Raw genomic sequence first — 15141 nt, 5'->3', positions numbered from 1 at the left:
TATCTACATACCCTTGCAGTTTCCTTATGTACTCATCACAACATGTCCTGCCACGTATTCTTGTATCATCAGCAAATCTGGCTACATTACATCTGTCTCCTCCTCCAAGTCATTAAAATAGATGCTAAGTAATTAAGACCCCAGGACTGATACTAGCGGCATTGCATGAGTTATATCTTTTAAATGTGAAAACAATCCACTAATTCAGCATCTTTGTCTTCTATGTGTTAAGCAATCCTCAATCCATGCAAATACATTAACCTTAACACCATGAATTCCTATCTGGTACAATAATTCTTTAACGTGTCACCCTACTGAATGTCATCTGTTGATCGACACCCACATCTTCTCATATCACTGTTTCCCATGATGGTGTAGGGATACCTACAATGCTGTTAGGAAGGGAGTCCTGAATTTTTGACCCAGTGATAGCAAAGGAATAGCAAAGCATCGGGATGATGTGTGGTTTGAAGGAAGACTTGCAGTTGATGATGTTCCCATGCACTTACTGCCCATGTTCTTCTAATTAGTAGAGGTTTTAAGTTTGGAAGACACTGTTGGAGGAAGTTTGGTCAGTTGCTACATTGCATCTTGTAAATAAAATATAAATTATATTTTTTAATCAATCTGTTTGAATACCTAATGACCTGACTCTGTGGCCAACACATACAGTCATAGAGATGTACAGCACAGAAACAGACACTTTGGTCCACCTCGTCCATGCTGACCAGATATCCCAACCCGATCTACTCCCATTTGCCAGCACTTGGCCCATATCCCTCTAAACCCATCTTATTCATATACCCATCCAGATGCCTTCTAAATGTTGCAATTGTACCAGACTCCTCTGGTAGCTCATTTGATATACCTCTGCGTGAAACATTTGCCCCTTAGGTCTCTTTTATGTCTTTCCCTTCTCACCCTAAACCTATGTACTCCAGATCTGGACTCCCCCACCTCAGGGAAAAGACTTTGTCCATTTGTCCTATCCATGCCCATCATGATTTTATAAACCTCTTTATGATCACCCCTCAGCCTTCGTGCTCCAGGGAAAACAACCCTAGCCTATTCAACCTCTCCCTATAGCTCAAATCCTCCAAACTTGACAACATCCTTGTAAATCGTTTCTGAACCCTTTCAAGTTTCACAACATCCTTCCAATAGGAAGGAGACCAGAATTACATGCAATACTTCAAATGTGGCCTAACTAATATCCTGTACAGCCGCAACATGACCTCTCAACTCCTATCCTTAATGCACCGAACAAAAAAGGAAAGCATATCAAATGCCTTCTTCACTATCCTATCTACCTGCGACTCTACTTTCACTCCAAGGTCTCTGTTCAGCAACACTCCCTAGGACCTTACCATTAAGTGTATAAGTCCTGCTAAGATTTGCTTTCCCAAAATGGTGCACCTCACATTTATCTAAATTAAATTCCATCTGCCACTCAGCCCATTGGCCCATTTGATCAAGGTCCTACTGTAATGTGAGGTAATCTTCTTTGCTGTCCACTACACCACCAGTTTTGGTGTCATCTGCAAACTTACTAACTGTACCATTTATGCTCATCTCCAAACCATTTATATAAGTGAGGTAAAGTAGTGGACCCAACACTGATCCTTGTAGCACTCCGCTGGTCAAGGGCCTCCAGTCTGAAAAACAACCCTCCACTACCACCCTCTGTCTTCTACCTTCTAGCCAGTTCTGTATACAAATGGCTAGTTCTCCCTGTATTCCATGCGATCTAATCTTGCTAACTAGCCTCCCATGGGGAACCTTGTCGAACGCCTCATAGATCACGTCCATATAGATCACGTCCACCACTCTGGCCTCATCAATCCTTTGTTAATTCTTTGAAAAAAACTCAATCAAGTTTGTGAGACATGATTTCCCACGCACAAAGCCTTGTTGACTATCCCTAATCAGGCCGTGCCTTTCCAAATACATGTAAATCCTGTTCCTCAGAGTTCCCTACAACAACTTGCCCACCACTGACGTCAGGCTCACTGGTCTATAGTTTTGAAGTGGGATTTATACCCTGACATTCTGGTCCAGCGGTAGGAATACTACCACAACAACATAAATTTCTTTGATACCGCTGATCTATTGTTCTCATTGAGTCTTTACTTCTAGTATAAATCAGGTGGCCTTCAACTGCAAGATTGAAATCGGAATTAGGGTAGTTGAATTATTCAGCTATTTTCCAATCCACCTATTTCAGGTTATTACATACCTCTGGAGCAGTGGGGACTTGAATCCAGGCCACTTGACTCAGAGATAAGAACACTAGGACTACACCACAAGACTCCAAAGTTGAGTTTTTATTTGTATGTTTTTCCTAATCAGTTTTTCAGTGATGTTACTACACACCTCTGGAGCAAGTGGGACTTGAACCCATATTTCCTGGCCCAAAGGTAGAGATAGTACCACTGCAACATAAGAGCCCCAAGTTGAGTTACTTGGTTTTGTGAATAAAATCAGACACAGGTGACAAATTATGGCAAGCCCTGCTGAGGTGCACTATCGGAAATGTTATTTTTATTATTGCATCAATAAACACATCTCAACTGAATATTAAACACTGAAGCTTTGCCGCCAAACCTTTGTATAGGTCACTAAAACCAACACTGCTTTGTTTTCCTTGAAAGGCACATTTATCAGTTTACAGTTTAAAAAGTATACACTTACTACTATTGTGGGGATGATGCACTGTGCTGGCAAGTTGTGAATATTTTCCATTTACTGCGATCCTCAGTTTTAAGTGAATGGAGTAAACATCCACACGTGATCACATCTGCATTGAACTTTGAAAGATGGTACAAGGCTGCATTTGATTTGATATCAATCCAAACTGACATTTTAAAGCCAAAGCGATATGAGATTAAAGAATTCAGTTCCTGACTATTAAATATTTAAGCTGACTATTGGGCACTATGTGTAGTGCACAGTAAGTATTAAATATTCAATAGATATCACAAAACTAGTTGTATAATACTGACTGGCTGTACATTATGGAATGGATGTATTTCACTTATTGGCATAATAGGTCATTAGACTTGTTATAGACACTGTCCAGCACTTGTGTGGTATGTTTATCAAACCAGGCCTAGATTTTATCTAAGACATCCAGCATGAAGGCAGGAACAGATTTGTTCTCTGAAAAATTCCAAATGGAAACAAGTATTTTGCAATGATCAATAAAAATCCCTGCCTTGATCTTATACTGGAAGACAAGGTCATTGATGAAGCAGCTGAATTTGGTTGGGCCTCAAACAACATCCTGAGGAACTCCTATAATGATCTCCTTGGGCTGAAGTGACTGACCACCAATGACCATAAGCACCTAGACAGGGGACAAACCGTCTGCAACACAAATTCCCAGCTTGGCGAACAGAACCACAACAACGAGCTACAAATCTTCTCACCATAAGCACCTTCAATTGTGCTAGATATGGTTTCAACAAATAGAGAGATTCCCCCCAATTTCCAATTAACCTAAATTATACTGGAATTCCTTGATTCCACAAAGCAGTCATTCCACCTCCAGAATTCAGCTCTCTTATCTTGGTTTGTACCAAGGCTGTAATGAGGTCAGGAGCCAAATGGTCCTAGAAGAATCAAAAATGAGCATCAATGAAGAGATTATTGTGGATTATTGAGCAGTCATTGGCAAGGCTGGAATAGTCCTGTCTTGTGTGGACAGAATGTAGGAAAAACCCATCTAGTCCATGAATAATCTTTAGAGAAGGAAACTGCCATCTATATGTCAAGTGGACTACACGTGACTCCTGATCCACAGCAATGTGGTTGACTGTTAACTGCCCTCTGGAATGGACCATAAACGCTGGCTTGGCCCTTGTAGAAATGAATAAAATGGTTTGCAAAACTATGCGCTACAAAAGAATCTGGATTTTCTGGTACACGAATCACAGGAATTTAGCATGCATGTAGAACAAGTGATGAGGAAGGCAAATGGTATGTTGTTGTTTATTACAAGGACAATGGAATTTAAAAGTAGTGAAGTTTTGCTACAGTTGGATGGTGTGTTGATGAGATCAAATTTAAAGGACTGTATACAGTTTTGGACTCCTTATTTGAGAAACAGCTAATAAGAGAAGCAAGTCAAAAAAGGTTTATTTTGTCTCATTCCTGGGATATTGGTCGGAGAGGTTGTGCATGTTGGGTCTGTATCAGAGATATTTTAAAATAATGAGAGGTGGTCTTGTTCAAACTCATAATATTCAGAAAGGAACTAACAGGGTGGATGCCAAGAGGATGCTTCCCCTTATGGGAAAGATTTGAATTAAGTGACGCAGTTTGAAAATAAGGTTCTTCACAAAAGACATGACCCACTGTCACTGGTTTCTATACATATAGAAGAAGAACGATACCACTTTGACTGGGACAACACACACTGGGACAACACACAGGTGAAACAAAGACATGCATGAGAATTCATAGAGAAATGGCATTCTAACCAGATCTCCAACAATAAACACATCGATTTAGATCCTATCTACCTTCTCTTGAAAAAAAGAAATGGAAATTACATCACCCACCTTAAGAAACCAAGACCTATAGATAGAGAGGTGAGATATAGCACCAAGTGCTTCACTGGAGACTCCTACTAATGATGTAACCTAATATGGCAATGAAACATCTGAAAACAAACCTTCAAGCTCAGCGAGCAAACTTACATACTTATTATCAACCTGAGCTACAAATCGTCTCAAAAATTTATAAGGTTCATTTATTTAAGACTGGAATTAGGGGGCTGTCTTCACACAGGGAGTCACTGACTTGTGGAATTCTTCTCAGCAGAGAACAGTGGAGGAAGAATAATTGGATAGTGTTAAGCCTGTGCCAGAATTTCTGATTGACGTGGGAGTCAAAGTGTATCGGGGGATAGACATGAGAGTGGAGTTGAGGCCAGAATTTGATCTATCATGATCTTATCAAATGGTGGGCCAGTCTAAAGGGACCAAATGGCCTACCCTTGCTCCTAATGTGTATGTTTAAATCTCAGCTATGTAGGGTAGAATTTCAACATGTGGGATAACACAAAACTTGGATTTGCTGTAAACGCTGAAGAGGATAGTGATAGTTTTAAAGTGGAAATACAGAGGCTGGATTTTTAGTGGTATCCTCTTTTGATTTAGTGGAGCTTGCCCTGAGAGATTTAGACTGCCTTTAAGAGCTAGTTATCAGGTAGACTATGTTCTCACACAGTATGGCCCTTGTTTTATCACAAGTCTGTCAGCAACATAGATTCTATTTTGCTGCTCATGGATATGAAAAGATATCACAATGTTATACTCTGCAGCCACTATGTGCGCTAGAAGAGGGAATGAATGTTTAAGGTGGTAGGTACTATACCAGTCAAGCATGTTGCTTTGTCCTGGATGGTGCCAAGCTTTTTCAATGTTGTTGGAGCTGCATTCATCCAGGCATGAGGGGAGTATTTCATCACACACCTGACTCCTGCCTTGTACCTGTGGGCAGGCTTTGGGGAGTCAGGAGGTGAATTAATTGTTACATAATTTCCAAAATTTGACATGCTTTTGTATCCAAATAGCACGGTCCACCATACAGTAGCAACATGGCAGATCTGATTGTTTCCACTCTCTTGTTAATTATAACCTTTGACTCCACTGTGGTCAAAAATCTGTCTCATTCAGCTTTGTATATATTCAGTAACTCAGCCTCTAACTGTTTTCTGCAGACATGAATTACAAAGATGATTGACCCTCTGAGAGGAGAAATTGCTCTCATCTCTGTCTTAAATGGAAAACACAATATTTTATAACAGTGCTCCTAATTCTAGATTCACTCACAAGTGGAAACATCTTCTCAGCATCCACCTTCTCAAGTCCCCTCAGAGTCTTATATTTCAATAACATCACCTCTCATTCTTCTAAATTCCAGTGACTATCAGCCAACTTGCTCAACATTTCCTCATAAGGCAACGCCTTTAGCTCAGGAATCAGCCAAGTGAACCTTCTATGAAGCGCTTCAAAAGTAATAGTGTTCTTCCTTCAGGAGACTACGTCCCCTTGTGTTAGCCTTCACCATCTAAGGAAAAAGGCTCTCAAGTCCAACCTATCTAACCCAATGATTATCTTATACATCTCAATTAAGTCACCTCTCAACTTTCTTCTCTCCAATGAAAACAGCCTCAAAGACATTCCTTCTATACCAGGCAACATCCTAGCAAATTTCCTCTGAGCCCTTTCCAAAGCTTCCTTCCTGTAATGCGGTGACCAGAACTGTATGCAATATTCCAGGTGTGGCCTTACCAGTGTCTGTACAGCTGAAGCATGACCTCATGGCTCTGAAACTCAACCCCCCTACCAATAAACAACAACAGATCATATGCCTTCTTAATAACCCTAACAACTTGGATGGCAACTTTCAGGGATTTATGCACCTGGACACCGAGATCTCTCTGTTCATCTACATTGCCAAGAATTTTACCATTAGTTCAGTACTCTGCATTCCTGTTACTTCTTCCAAAGTGAACTACCTCACACTTTTCTGCATTAAACTCCATTTGTTACTTCTCTGCCCAGCTCTGCATCTTATCAATGTCTCTCTGTAACCCACAACATCCTTCAGCACTATCCACAACTCTACTTACCTAAGTGTCATCTGCATATTTACTAACTCATCCTTCTACGCCCACATCCAGATCATCTATAAAAACGACAAAAAGCAGTGGTCCCCAAACAGATCCTTGCAGCACATCACTGGTAACTGAGCTCCAGGATGAACATTTTCTATCAACCACCACCCTCTGTCTTCTTTCAGCTAGACAATTTCTGATCCAATTCACTAAATTACCTTCAATCCTGAAACTCTATTTTGTTCAATGGTCTACTGAAGGGAACCCTATCAAATGCCTTACTGAAGTCCATTTCCACCACATCAACCACTTTACCTTCATCCACCTGTTTTGTCATCTTCTTGAAGAACTCAATAAGGTTAGTTAGGCATGGCCTACCCTTCACAAAACCATGTTGACTATCTCTAATTAAATCAAATTATTCCTTTCCAGTCTATATATGATCTCACCAATGTCATTTCCAACTATAGCAAGACCTCTCTACAATAGATTTAATCTCCCATGCAACACAAGCCGACATGCCATTTTCTTTCCTAATTACGTGCTGTTTCTGAATGCTAACATTTTGTGATTAATATACTGAAACACTCAGACCCCTCTGTACTAATTCTGTTTCCATGCACAGAGGCTGCCTTACAGGCTAAGTATTTCCAGCAGCTTCTGAATTAAGATTTTCAGTATTCGCAGTATTATACTTTCTTTATAAAGGAAGCTTAGTTGGATTATCTTTTTTGCTGGAGATGGTCATTGCCTGACCCATGCCTGGCTCTTGCCACTTATGAGCCCCTGCATGTTGCCCAAGTTTTGTGGTATATGGGCATAGGCTGCTTCTGTGATGCTTTCTGAGGAAGTGTGAAATTGTGACTTATAAAATTGTACAAATATTTATGAACATTCGCACTCTGACTTTCCATTGAAGGTAGGTCATTAATCAAGCATCTGAAAATTTTGGAGACTTAAGACATACCTTGAGGAACTCCAGCACTGGTTTTCTGTGGCTAAAATGATCGATATCTAAGAACCACAATCATCTTCCTCGCTGCTCGGTAAATCCCAGCCAGCAGAGGTGCCATTGAAGAAATGTGTACTAAGTGAAATATGTATTTGGGACTAACCTAAAATAAATTAAGAACTAAATGAGGTAACCTTTTCATACAGTTTACCAAGAAATTGCATATGGCTTTATTTTCTTTCAGTGAGTCCGACTTGTTTCCCCTGGATTCTAGGACTATCTGGGCTGCAGAGGAAGGGTGGTTGGTATTCGATATTACAGCCACAAGTAATCATTGGGTCGTGAATCCAAACAATAACCTAGGTCTTCAGCTCTTTGTGCAGACAACAACTGGTAAGATTCAGACTCTGGCACTGTTGGCTATCCTACCTTTGCATTATAGGAAAGTGTTTTAACCAGAAATTTTTAATTGTATCTGAACTTTCGCTTTCAACTTTACTGCTTTACATGTGTCTGAAACTGTACCTTCACCAGGATCCACATTTTGCATCTGAACGATTAGCTTTAACCTAACCTGGGAGGTTTTGTAGGTCTTGTACAATGCTTGCAGCTTCCCCTTGGGAGCTTAATTAAACTTTAAACTTACCCTTTATATGCATTCAGCTAAACTTGGAAAGGCCACGATGAACTTCCTTCTTAAACCACTGTAGTCCATGTGGTGTAGGTGCACCCACAGTGGTATTATAAAGGATCTTGATTCAGTGTCAGTGAAGGAATAGTGATATTTCCAAATCAGAATGATGTACGGTTTGGAGAGGAACTCACAGTGGTGGTGTTCACATGTATCTTCTGCTCTTATTATTGTAGGTGGTAGGGGACACAGGTTTGGAAAGTGGGTTAAAGGAGCCCTGAAATTGTTGCAGTCCACCTTGGAAAAAGAACACACTGCTGTCACTCTGCATCTGTAGTGGAGGATGTGTGTATTTAAGGAAATAGATGGGGTACAGATCAAGTGGGCTGTTTCATCCTGGATGGTCCCAAGCTTCTTCAATGCTCATGGAGCTGTACTCATCGAGGCAAGTGGGCAGTATTCCTGATGAAGGGCTTCGGCCTGAAACATTGATTTCCTGCTCCTTGGATGCTTGGATTTACCTGCCGTGCTTTTCCAGCAACACACTCTCAACAGTATTCCTTCAGAGTCCTGACTTTTGCCTTGTGAATGATAGACAGACTCTGAGGAATTAGAAGGAGAGTTATTTAGATTAGATTCCCTATAGTGTGGAAACAGGCCCTTCGGCCCAACAAGTCCACACCAACCCTCCAAAGAGCAACCCACCCGGACCCATTCCCCTACATTTACTTCTGACTAATGCACCTCATACGATGCACAATTTAGCATGGCCAATTCACCTAACCTGCACATCTTTGGACTGTGGGAGGAAACCCACGCAAACACGGGGAGAATGTGCAAACTCCACACAGACAGTTGCCCAAGGCAGGAACTGAACCCAGGTCCCTGGTGCTGTGAGGCAACAGTGCTAACCACTGAGCCAACGTGCCACCCCTGTGTATTTGCTACAGAATTCATAGCTTCTGATCTCCTCATCTAGCCACAATATTTGAGACTGGCCCAGTTCAGTTTTTGGTCAATGATAACCCCAAGGATGTTGATAGTGGAGGATTCGGTGATGGTAATACTAGTGATTGTCAAGGGGTGATGCTTAGATTATCTTTTATTGGAGATAGTCATTACCCAGAACGTGTCTGGCACAAACATTATTTGACACTTGTCAGCTCAAATTTGGATATGGTCTAGATTTTGATGCATTTGAATACAGACTGCTTCAGTTCCTGACGAGTTGTGAATGGTGCTGAATACTATGCAATCATCAGTAACCATTCCCACTTCTGACTTATGATAGAGGGAACGTCATTGATGAAGCAGCTGAAAATGGTTCGGTCTAGGACACAATTCTGAGGAACTTCTGCAGAGATGTCCTGAAGCTGAGATGATTGGCCTGTAATAGCCACTATAACTTTCCTTTTTGGCAAACTGTAACTGCAACCAGATGAAAGGGTTTCCCTTATTTCATATCAACTTCAATTTTTCCATTGCAGTCACTCTCTCATCACTTCTGGAATTTAACTTTTTTGCCTGTGCTTGAAGCAAAACAGTAATGAAGTCTGGAGATGAGTGGCCTTGGTAAGATTCTAAACTGAGGATTGGTGTAAGCAGGTTATTGCTGAACAAGTGCCACTTGATAAAAAGTTTTGTTGTCAACGCTATCACTTTACTGGTGACTGCGAGGAAGACGATGAGACAGTAATTGGCCATATGGGATTGGTCTGTTGTTTGTGGGCTAGACCTACCAGTGCAGTTTTCCAATTTGTTATAGCTGTAATGGAACAGCTTGGCTCAAGTTGCAGCTAGTGCAATATCCAGTGTGTTTAGCTGTGTTTTTTTAAAAATGAATTGAATTAGCCAAAGACTGGCATATGTAATGCTGGGGATCTCAGGAGGATGCAGTGATGGATTATTCACTTGGTACGGGGGCTGAGAACGGTTGTGAATGTTTCAACCTTGCCTCCTCCACTGAGGGGCTGGCCTCCCAATATGAGGTAAAGCTCCTCCTGTAGTTAGTTGATGAATTGCCACCACTATTAGATTAGATTCCCTACAGTATGGAAATAGGCCCATCGGCCCAACAAATCCACACCGACCCTCCGAAGAATAACCCACCCAGACCCATTTCCTACATTTAGATTAGATTACATTACATTACAGTGTGGAAACAGGCCCTTCGGCCCAACAAGTCCACACCGACCCACCGAAGTGCAACCCACCCATACCCCTACATTTACCCCTTACCTAACACTATGGGCAATTTAGAATGGCCAATTTACCTGGCCTGCACAACTTTGGATTGTGGGAGGAAACCAGAGCACCCGGAGGAAACCCATACAGACACGGGGAGAATGTGCAAACTCCACACAGACAGTTGACTGAGGCTGGAATCGAACCCAGATCCCTGGTGCTGTGAGGCAGTAGTGCTAACCACTGAGCCACCGTGCCACCCCGAATTGATAACTGAATTTGTAAGGACTACAAAGCGTAGGTCTGTTGTCTATGGAATCACTTTCCTTGTCTACTGTTTGGCATGTAAGTAGGTCAGTATTGTAGCTTCATAAAGTTAGTACCTCCTTTTTTGATACGCTTGTATTGCACAAAATCACAGAACAGTTGGAGCACAAAAGAAAGCCAGTCATCCCATGGCGCATGCATTGGCTCTTCAAAGGAGCAAATAATCTGGCACCAGTCCCATTTTTTTCTCGACCCTGGCTTCTCCCTGTAGCTGTGCACCTTCTTCCTTTCCATATGTTAATCTTAACTTCCTTTTGGAAAGAATGTTTCAATTGAACCTGCCTCCACTACACTGTGAGGGAGTGCATTCCAGATTCCAATTACTTGCTGCATCCTGCACTCTTCATTGAACCAAGTTGATCTTATGGTTTAATGGTGATGGAGACTGAGGAAAATGCTGGTCACTGGGATTGTGGTTGAACACAATTCAGTTGCTGCAGATGCAGAAAAACTTCAGGATTTCCTGGATTTCATAGCATTTTACAGTACCGAGAATATTGCTATGTCATTACTAAACCATCCATGCAGCTGAGGGTAGTTCGGACCATTTAAGGTATAATAGGCATTTCTGAATCAGATATTTTTTAATGACAATCAATAATTGTTTCATGATCACCACTGAACTAGCTTTAAATTCCATATTTATTCATTGAAATAATCTCCACCTTCAAACCATGATCATACTGAATGACAGAGCAGGCTCAAAGGGCTGAATGTCTACTCCTGCTCCTGTTTTCTATATTTGTAATCCAATAACCCAGAAGCATTAGTGTGAGCATTTGAATTACTAGCCCAGTGACATTACTGTTGCATAACTTGCACAATACTGTTATTTTGTGAATTAGTATAATTGAATTCAGAACACTATGCTACTTTCTACAGTAAGATATCATTTGTTTATTGAAATTATTGTTTTTAATTGAATTTTATTTTCTACTCTTTAGATGTTTGGAACCTATCCAATCGACTTCCATTCTAAATCATACAAACTGTTCACTAATTTGCATGGCTTTCCAGGAATGTAATCCCACAAATAGCAAGACTTTACTGCATATAACGTTATGCGAAATGGTAATCTTAATGTATGTTTTTTCTCAAAAGGGCAGAGTGTCAATCCAAAGATGGCCGGTCTGATAGGGAGACTTGGGCCTCAGACTAAACAACCATTCATGGTTGCCTTCTTCAAAGCCACTGAGGTTCACATCCGCAGTGCAAGATCAGCAAGTAGTAAACAGAAGAACCAGGGCCGTTCTCGGTCTTCTAAGAGTCAGGAATCTTTCAGAGCAACCAGTTTAACAGGTAGATATTCACTGTTCTTGCAGTTCTAATGTTACAAATCTATTTTTACATGCCCAACCCAAAAGGTAACACAGTAGTGACATTTCTGCTGTTAAACATTTGAATTTAAAAATAATCAGAAAACCAGGCAGCTTATTGTAGTTCAGACTTTGATATCAGATGGCATGTTGGGTGTATTTTTAACAGAGTTTGTGTGGCACTTCAGAAGAGAGTCGAGCCAACTTGAGTATCTTCAGTCAATGGGCAAAAGTTGTTTTGCAAGATCAGACTTGGATGTATAACAACTAGGGTGCTAATTTTCATTATAGGCTAATATACAATGATGGGAGAATTTACAGATTTATAATCTTGATCTTTAAAAATAGAAATCTACAGTGGGGGATGGGTGGTGGTCTGGATTGGAGGTCTAGCCAAGACAAGAGTGTTGAGGCTACCAAATTTTAAGATGGACTGGGTGGAAAGTCTGCCTCGGAACTCCAGGGAACTGTCCAAAATTGAATTACTGTAATAAAGGTAAATGATCAGATCCACCCTCATCTGCACACATTATTCATCCCTATATATGCCAGAACATGCTGCATAAGACCCTTCACCCATCTCACATGATTCCCACATTCTGTGAGACACTATTCTCCTCTACATACCCGCTATGACCCCTCATTCCCCAGTACCATACTAAGCAAGTCAACCCAAAGTCAACCCATACTTCCATCGCCGCTCATACACTCACGCCAACTTCCACCCATAACCCTTCCCACCTCAATCACCATGCTAATTCACCTCATGTCTGCAATTAAGCACACACGCAGGAAAAGAATGAAATTATATTGTTAAAAGATCTGTGCTGTAGACTGCACTCTATTAAACAACACACTTCCATTCACAAAAGCATATTTGGGCAAGTCATAGAGTCATAGAGATGTACAGCATGGAAACAGACCCTTCGTCCATGCCTACCAGATATCCCAACCCAATCTAGTCCCACCTGCCAGCACCCAGCCCATATCCCTCCAAACCCTTTTTTGAACAGTTCTTGATACCTCGTAACAGGTTTGATATACTTCTTCACAGGTCTTGACAGGTCTGGACAAGTTTGAAACTGTTTAACAGGTCTGAGTGGCTTAACATTTCTTAACAGTCCCTCACAAGTCTTTTTGTAAGTTTGACAGTTCCGATAGGTTTACGTGCCTTTCACGTATAACTGAAGATAATATTGGCAATCCCAAAGAGTACCTGAAATCCCCTCTCAAACAGTACCTGACCACATGGGATATTTCAGTTTTCCTAAAAAAGTACCTGGATATTCAAAATGCACTGAAAATCACTGTGAGCCGGTCTGTTCTGCACCCTGGGTTCTCTGCAGTGAGCTTACCAAACTGGCATCTAAATGACAGCTGTCTCTGAGAAGCATGAAGCCCAAGCTGTACCTACTCCTGCCCTATGGAAATGGGAAGTGCATAGTTTAAGGGCAGAATTGACTATTTTTGATGTCTCCCAACAATCTTGCCACAAAGGAAAGTCTCTCCGACTTGGCCGAGGGTTCTAATCTGGAAAGTCTAAAATCAGAAAATCACAAATGAAACACTCCAAGGCAGTGAAATCGTTACAATGTTAAACTAATATGTTTTGAAGGCTGCATACTTCAATAAATAGCCTTTCAAATTGAATTTCTAGCTCAGCAAGATCAGGTACTAAACTTTGCCAGTGTCAGAGCTCACTTAAAATTCTTTTGGTGCCTAGTTATTTGGGATGATTGAGATTATATGTTTAATTGCCTAATCCACATACTCAGATATTGCAACACCAAATCCTGCCTCCGCTGTTACACCCTTTAGTCATTTCGCACATTCTGACCACCAATTCCCCCATAACTGACTCCCTCTGACTCCCTTCTCCAATCCTAAGTCTCTCTTCCCATAGACTGACAGTCGCAGATCTAACTTCTGATCTCCCCATAATTCCTGACACCAATTTTCACTGAAATCCTCACTACGAATCTTGTTCTCCAGTCCCCTTGATCTCCCTCTCCAAGCCTTTTTGTGGTCCCTTCTAATTATCTGATCCTGATTTTACACACCAAATTCCTGACGCCAATCTCAACCCTTTAGTCCTGACCCGATCTCTCCATCCTCCTTGCCACCCAGCCCATTACCAAATGCCTTTTTTCTGAAACTTCCTGTCAAAACGCTGACCCTGATCTATGTACCTCCGTAATCCCTGATTCTGATTGCCATCCACCCAAACTCTGATCCCAATCACCCCCACTACTAAACATCTGACTCTGCTCCTGGCCCTTGGCATTACTGGCCATGTACTTTAATTCTAAACTGACTCAAGATTCTAACCTCACATGATCTCAGTTGAAATATTCAAGATCTCATTGGGAGATACCCCTCCCTCCCGACCCACCACTCCTCTTCCCCCCACCCTCAGCCAAGTATACAAACACAATTCCATGGCTTAGACATAAATCCAAAGTCTTACATTTTCTTCGAGACGATCATTTGACTGTCACTGGGGTTGGTATTCAGGGTTTCGAGTCATAGATTCATACAGCATGGAAACAGACCCATCGGTCCAACTCATCCACGCCAACCAGACATTCCAATCTGACCCAATCCCATTTGCCAGCATTTGGCTCATATCTCCTTAAACTCCTCCTATTCATAGACTCATCCAGGAGCCTTTTAAGTGTTGTAATTGTACCCATCTCCACTGCTTCCTCTAGCAGCTCATTCCATATTCGCACCACCTTCTGCGTGACCCCTCAAGTCCTTTTTAAATCTTTCCCCTCTCACCTTAAATCTATGCCCTCTAGTTTTGGACTCCCCCAACCATAGAAAAAAGACCTTAGCTATCCATCTTTTCCATACCCTTCATGATTTTATAAACGTCGACAAGGCCACAGGTGGTGGTGATTGCATCTTTCACAATTTCCTCCCTGGGGGATGAATGGCAATCTGAAATAGAACATAGAACATAGGACATTACAGTGCAGTACAGGCCCTTCGGCCCTCGATGTTGCGCCGCCCTGTCATACTAATCTGAAGCCCATCCCACCTACACTATTCCATGTACATCCATATGCCTGTCCAATGATGACTTAAATGCACTTAAACTTGG

General features: G+C 41.5%; 1 protein-coding gene across 1 annotated transcript in view; it reads left to right on the top strand.

The window, feature by feature from the left end:
* The window catches only part of bmp7b (bone morphogenetic protein 7b), a 137619-nt gene that overhangs the window by 109702 nt on the left and 12776 nt on the right, over nt 1-15141 (top strand). The window contains exons 3-4 of the mRNA XM_043676973.1: nt 7822-7970; nt 11821-12018. Of these exons, the coding sequence (XP_043532908.1) occupies nt 7822-7970; nt 11821-12018 (347 nt within the window). The remainder of the gene's footprint in view (nt 1-7821; nt 7971-11820; nt 12019-15141) is intronic.

Source organism: Chiloscyllium plagiosum, chromosome 35 (assembly GCF_004010195.1).
Source record: "Chiloscyllium plagiosum isolate BGI_BamShark_2017 chromosome 35, ASM401019v2, whole genome shotgun sequence".
NCBI classification, from domain to species: Eukaryota; Metazoa; Chordata; class Chondrichthyes; order Orectolobiformes; family Hemiscylliidae; genus Chiloscyllium; species Chiloscyllium plagiosum.
The sequence above is the reverse complement of the archived record's forward strand: the minus strand, read 5'-3'. Positions and strand labels throughout refer to the sequence as shown.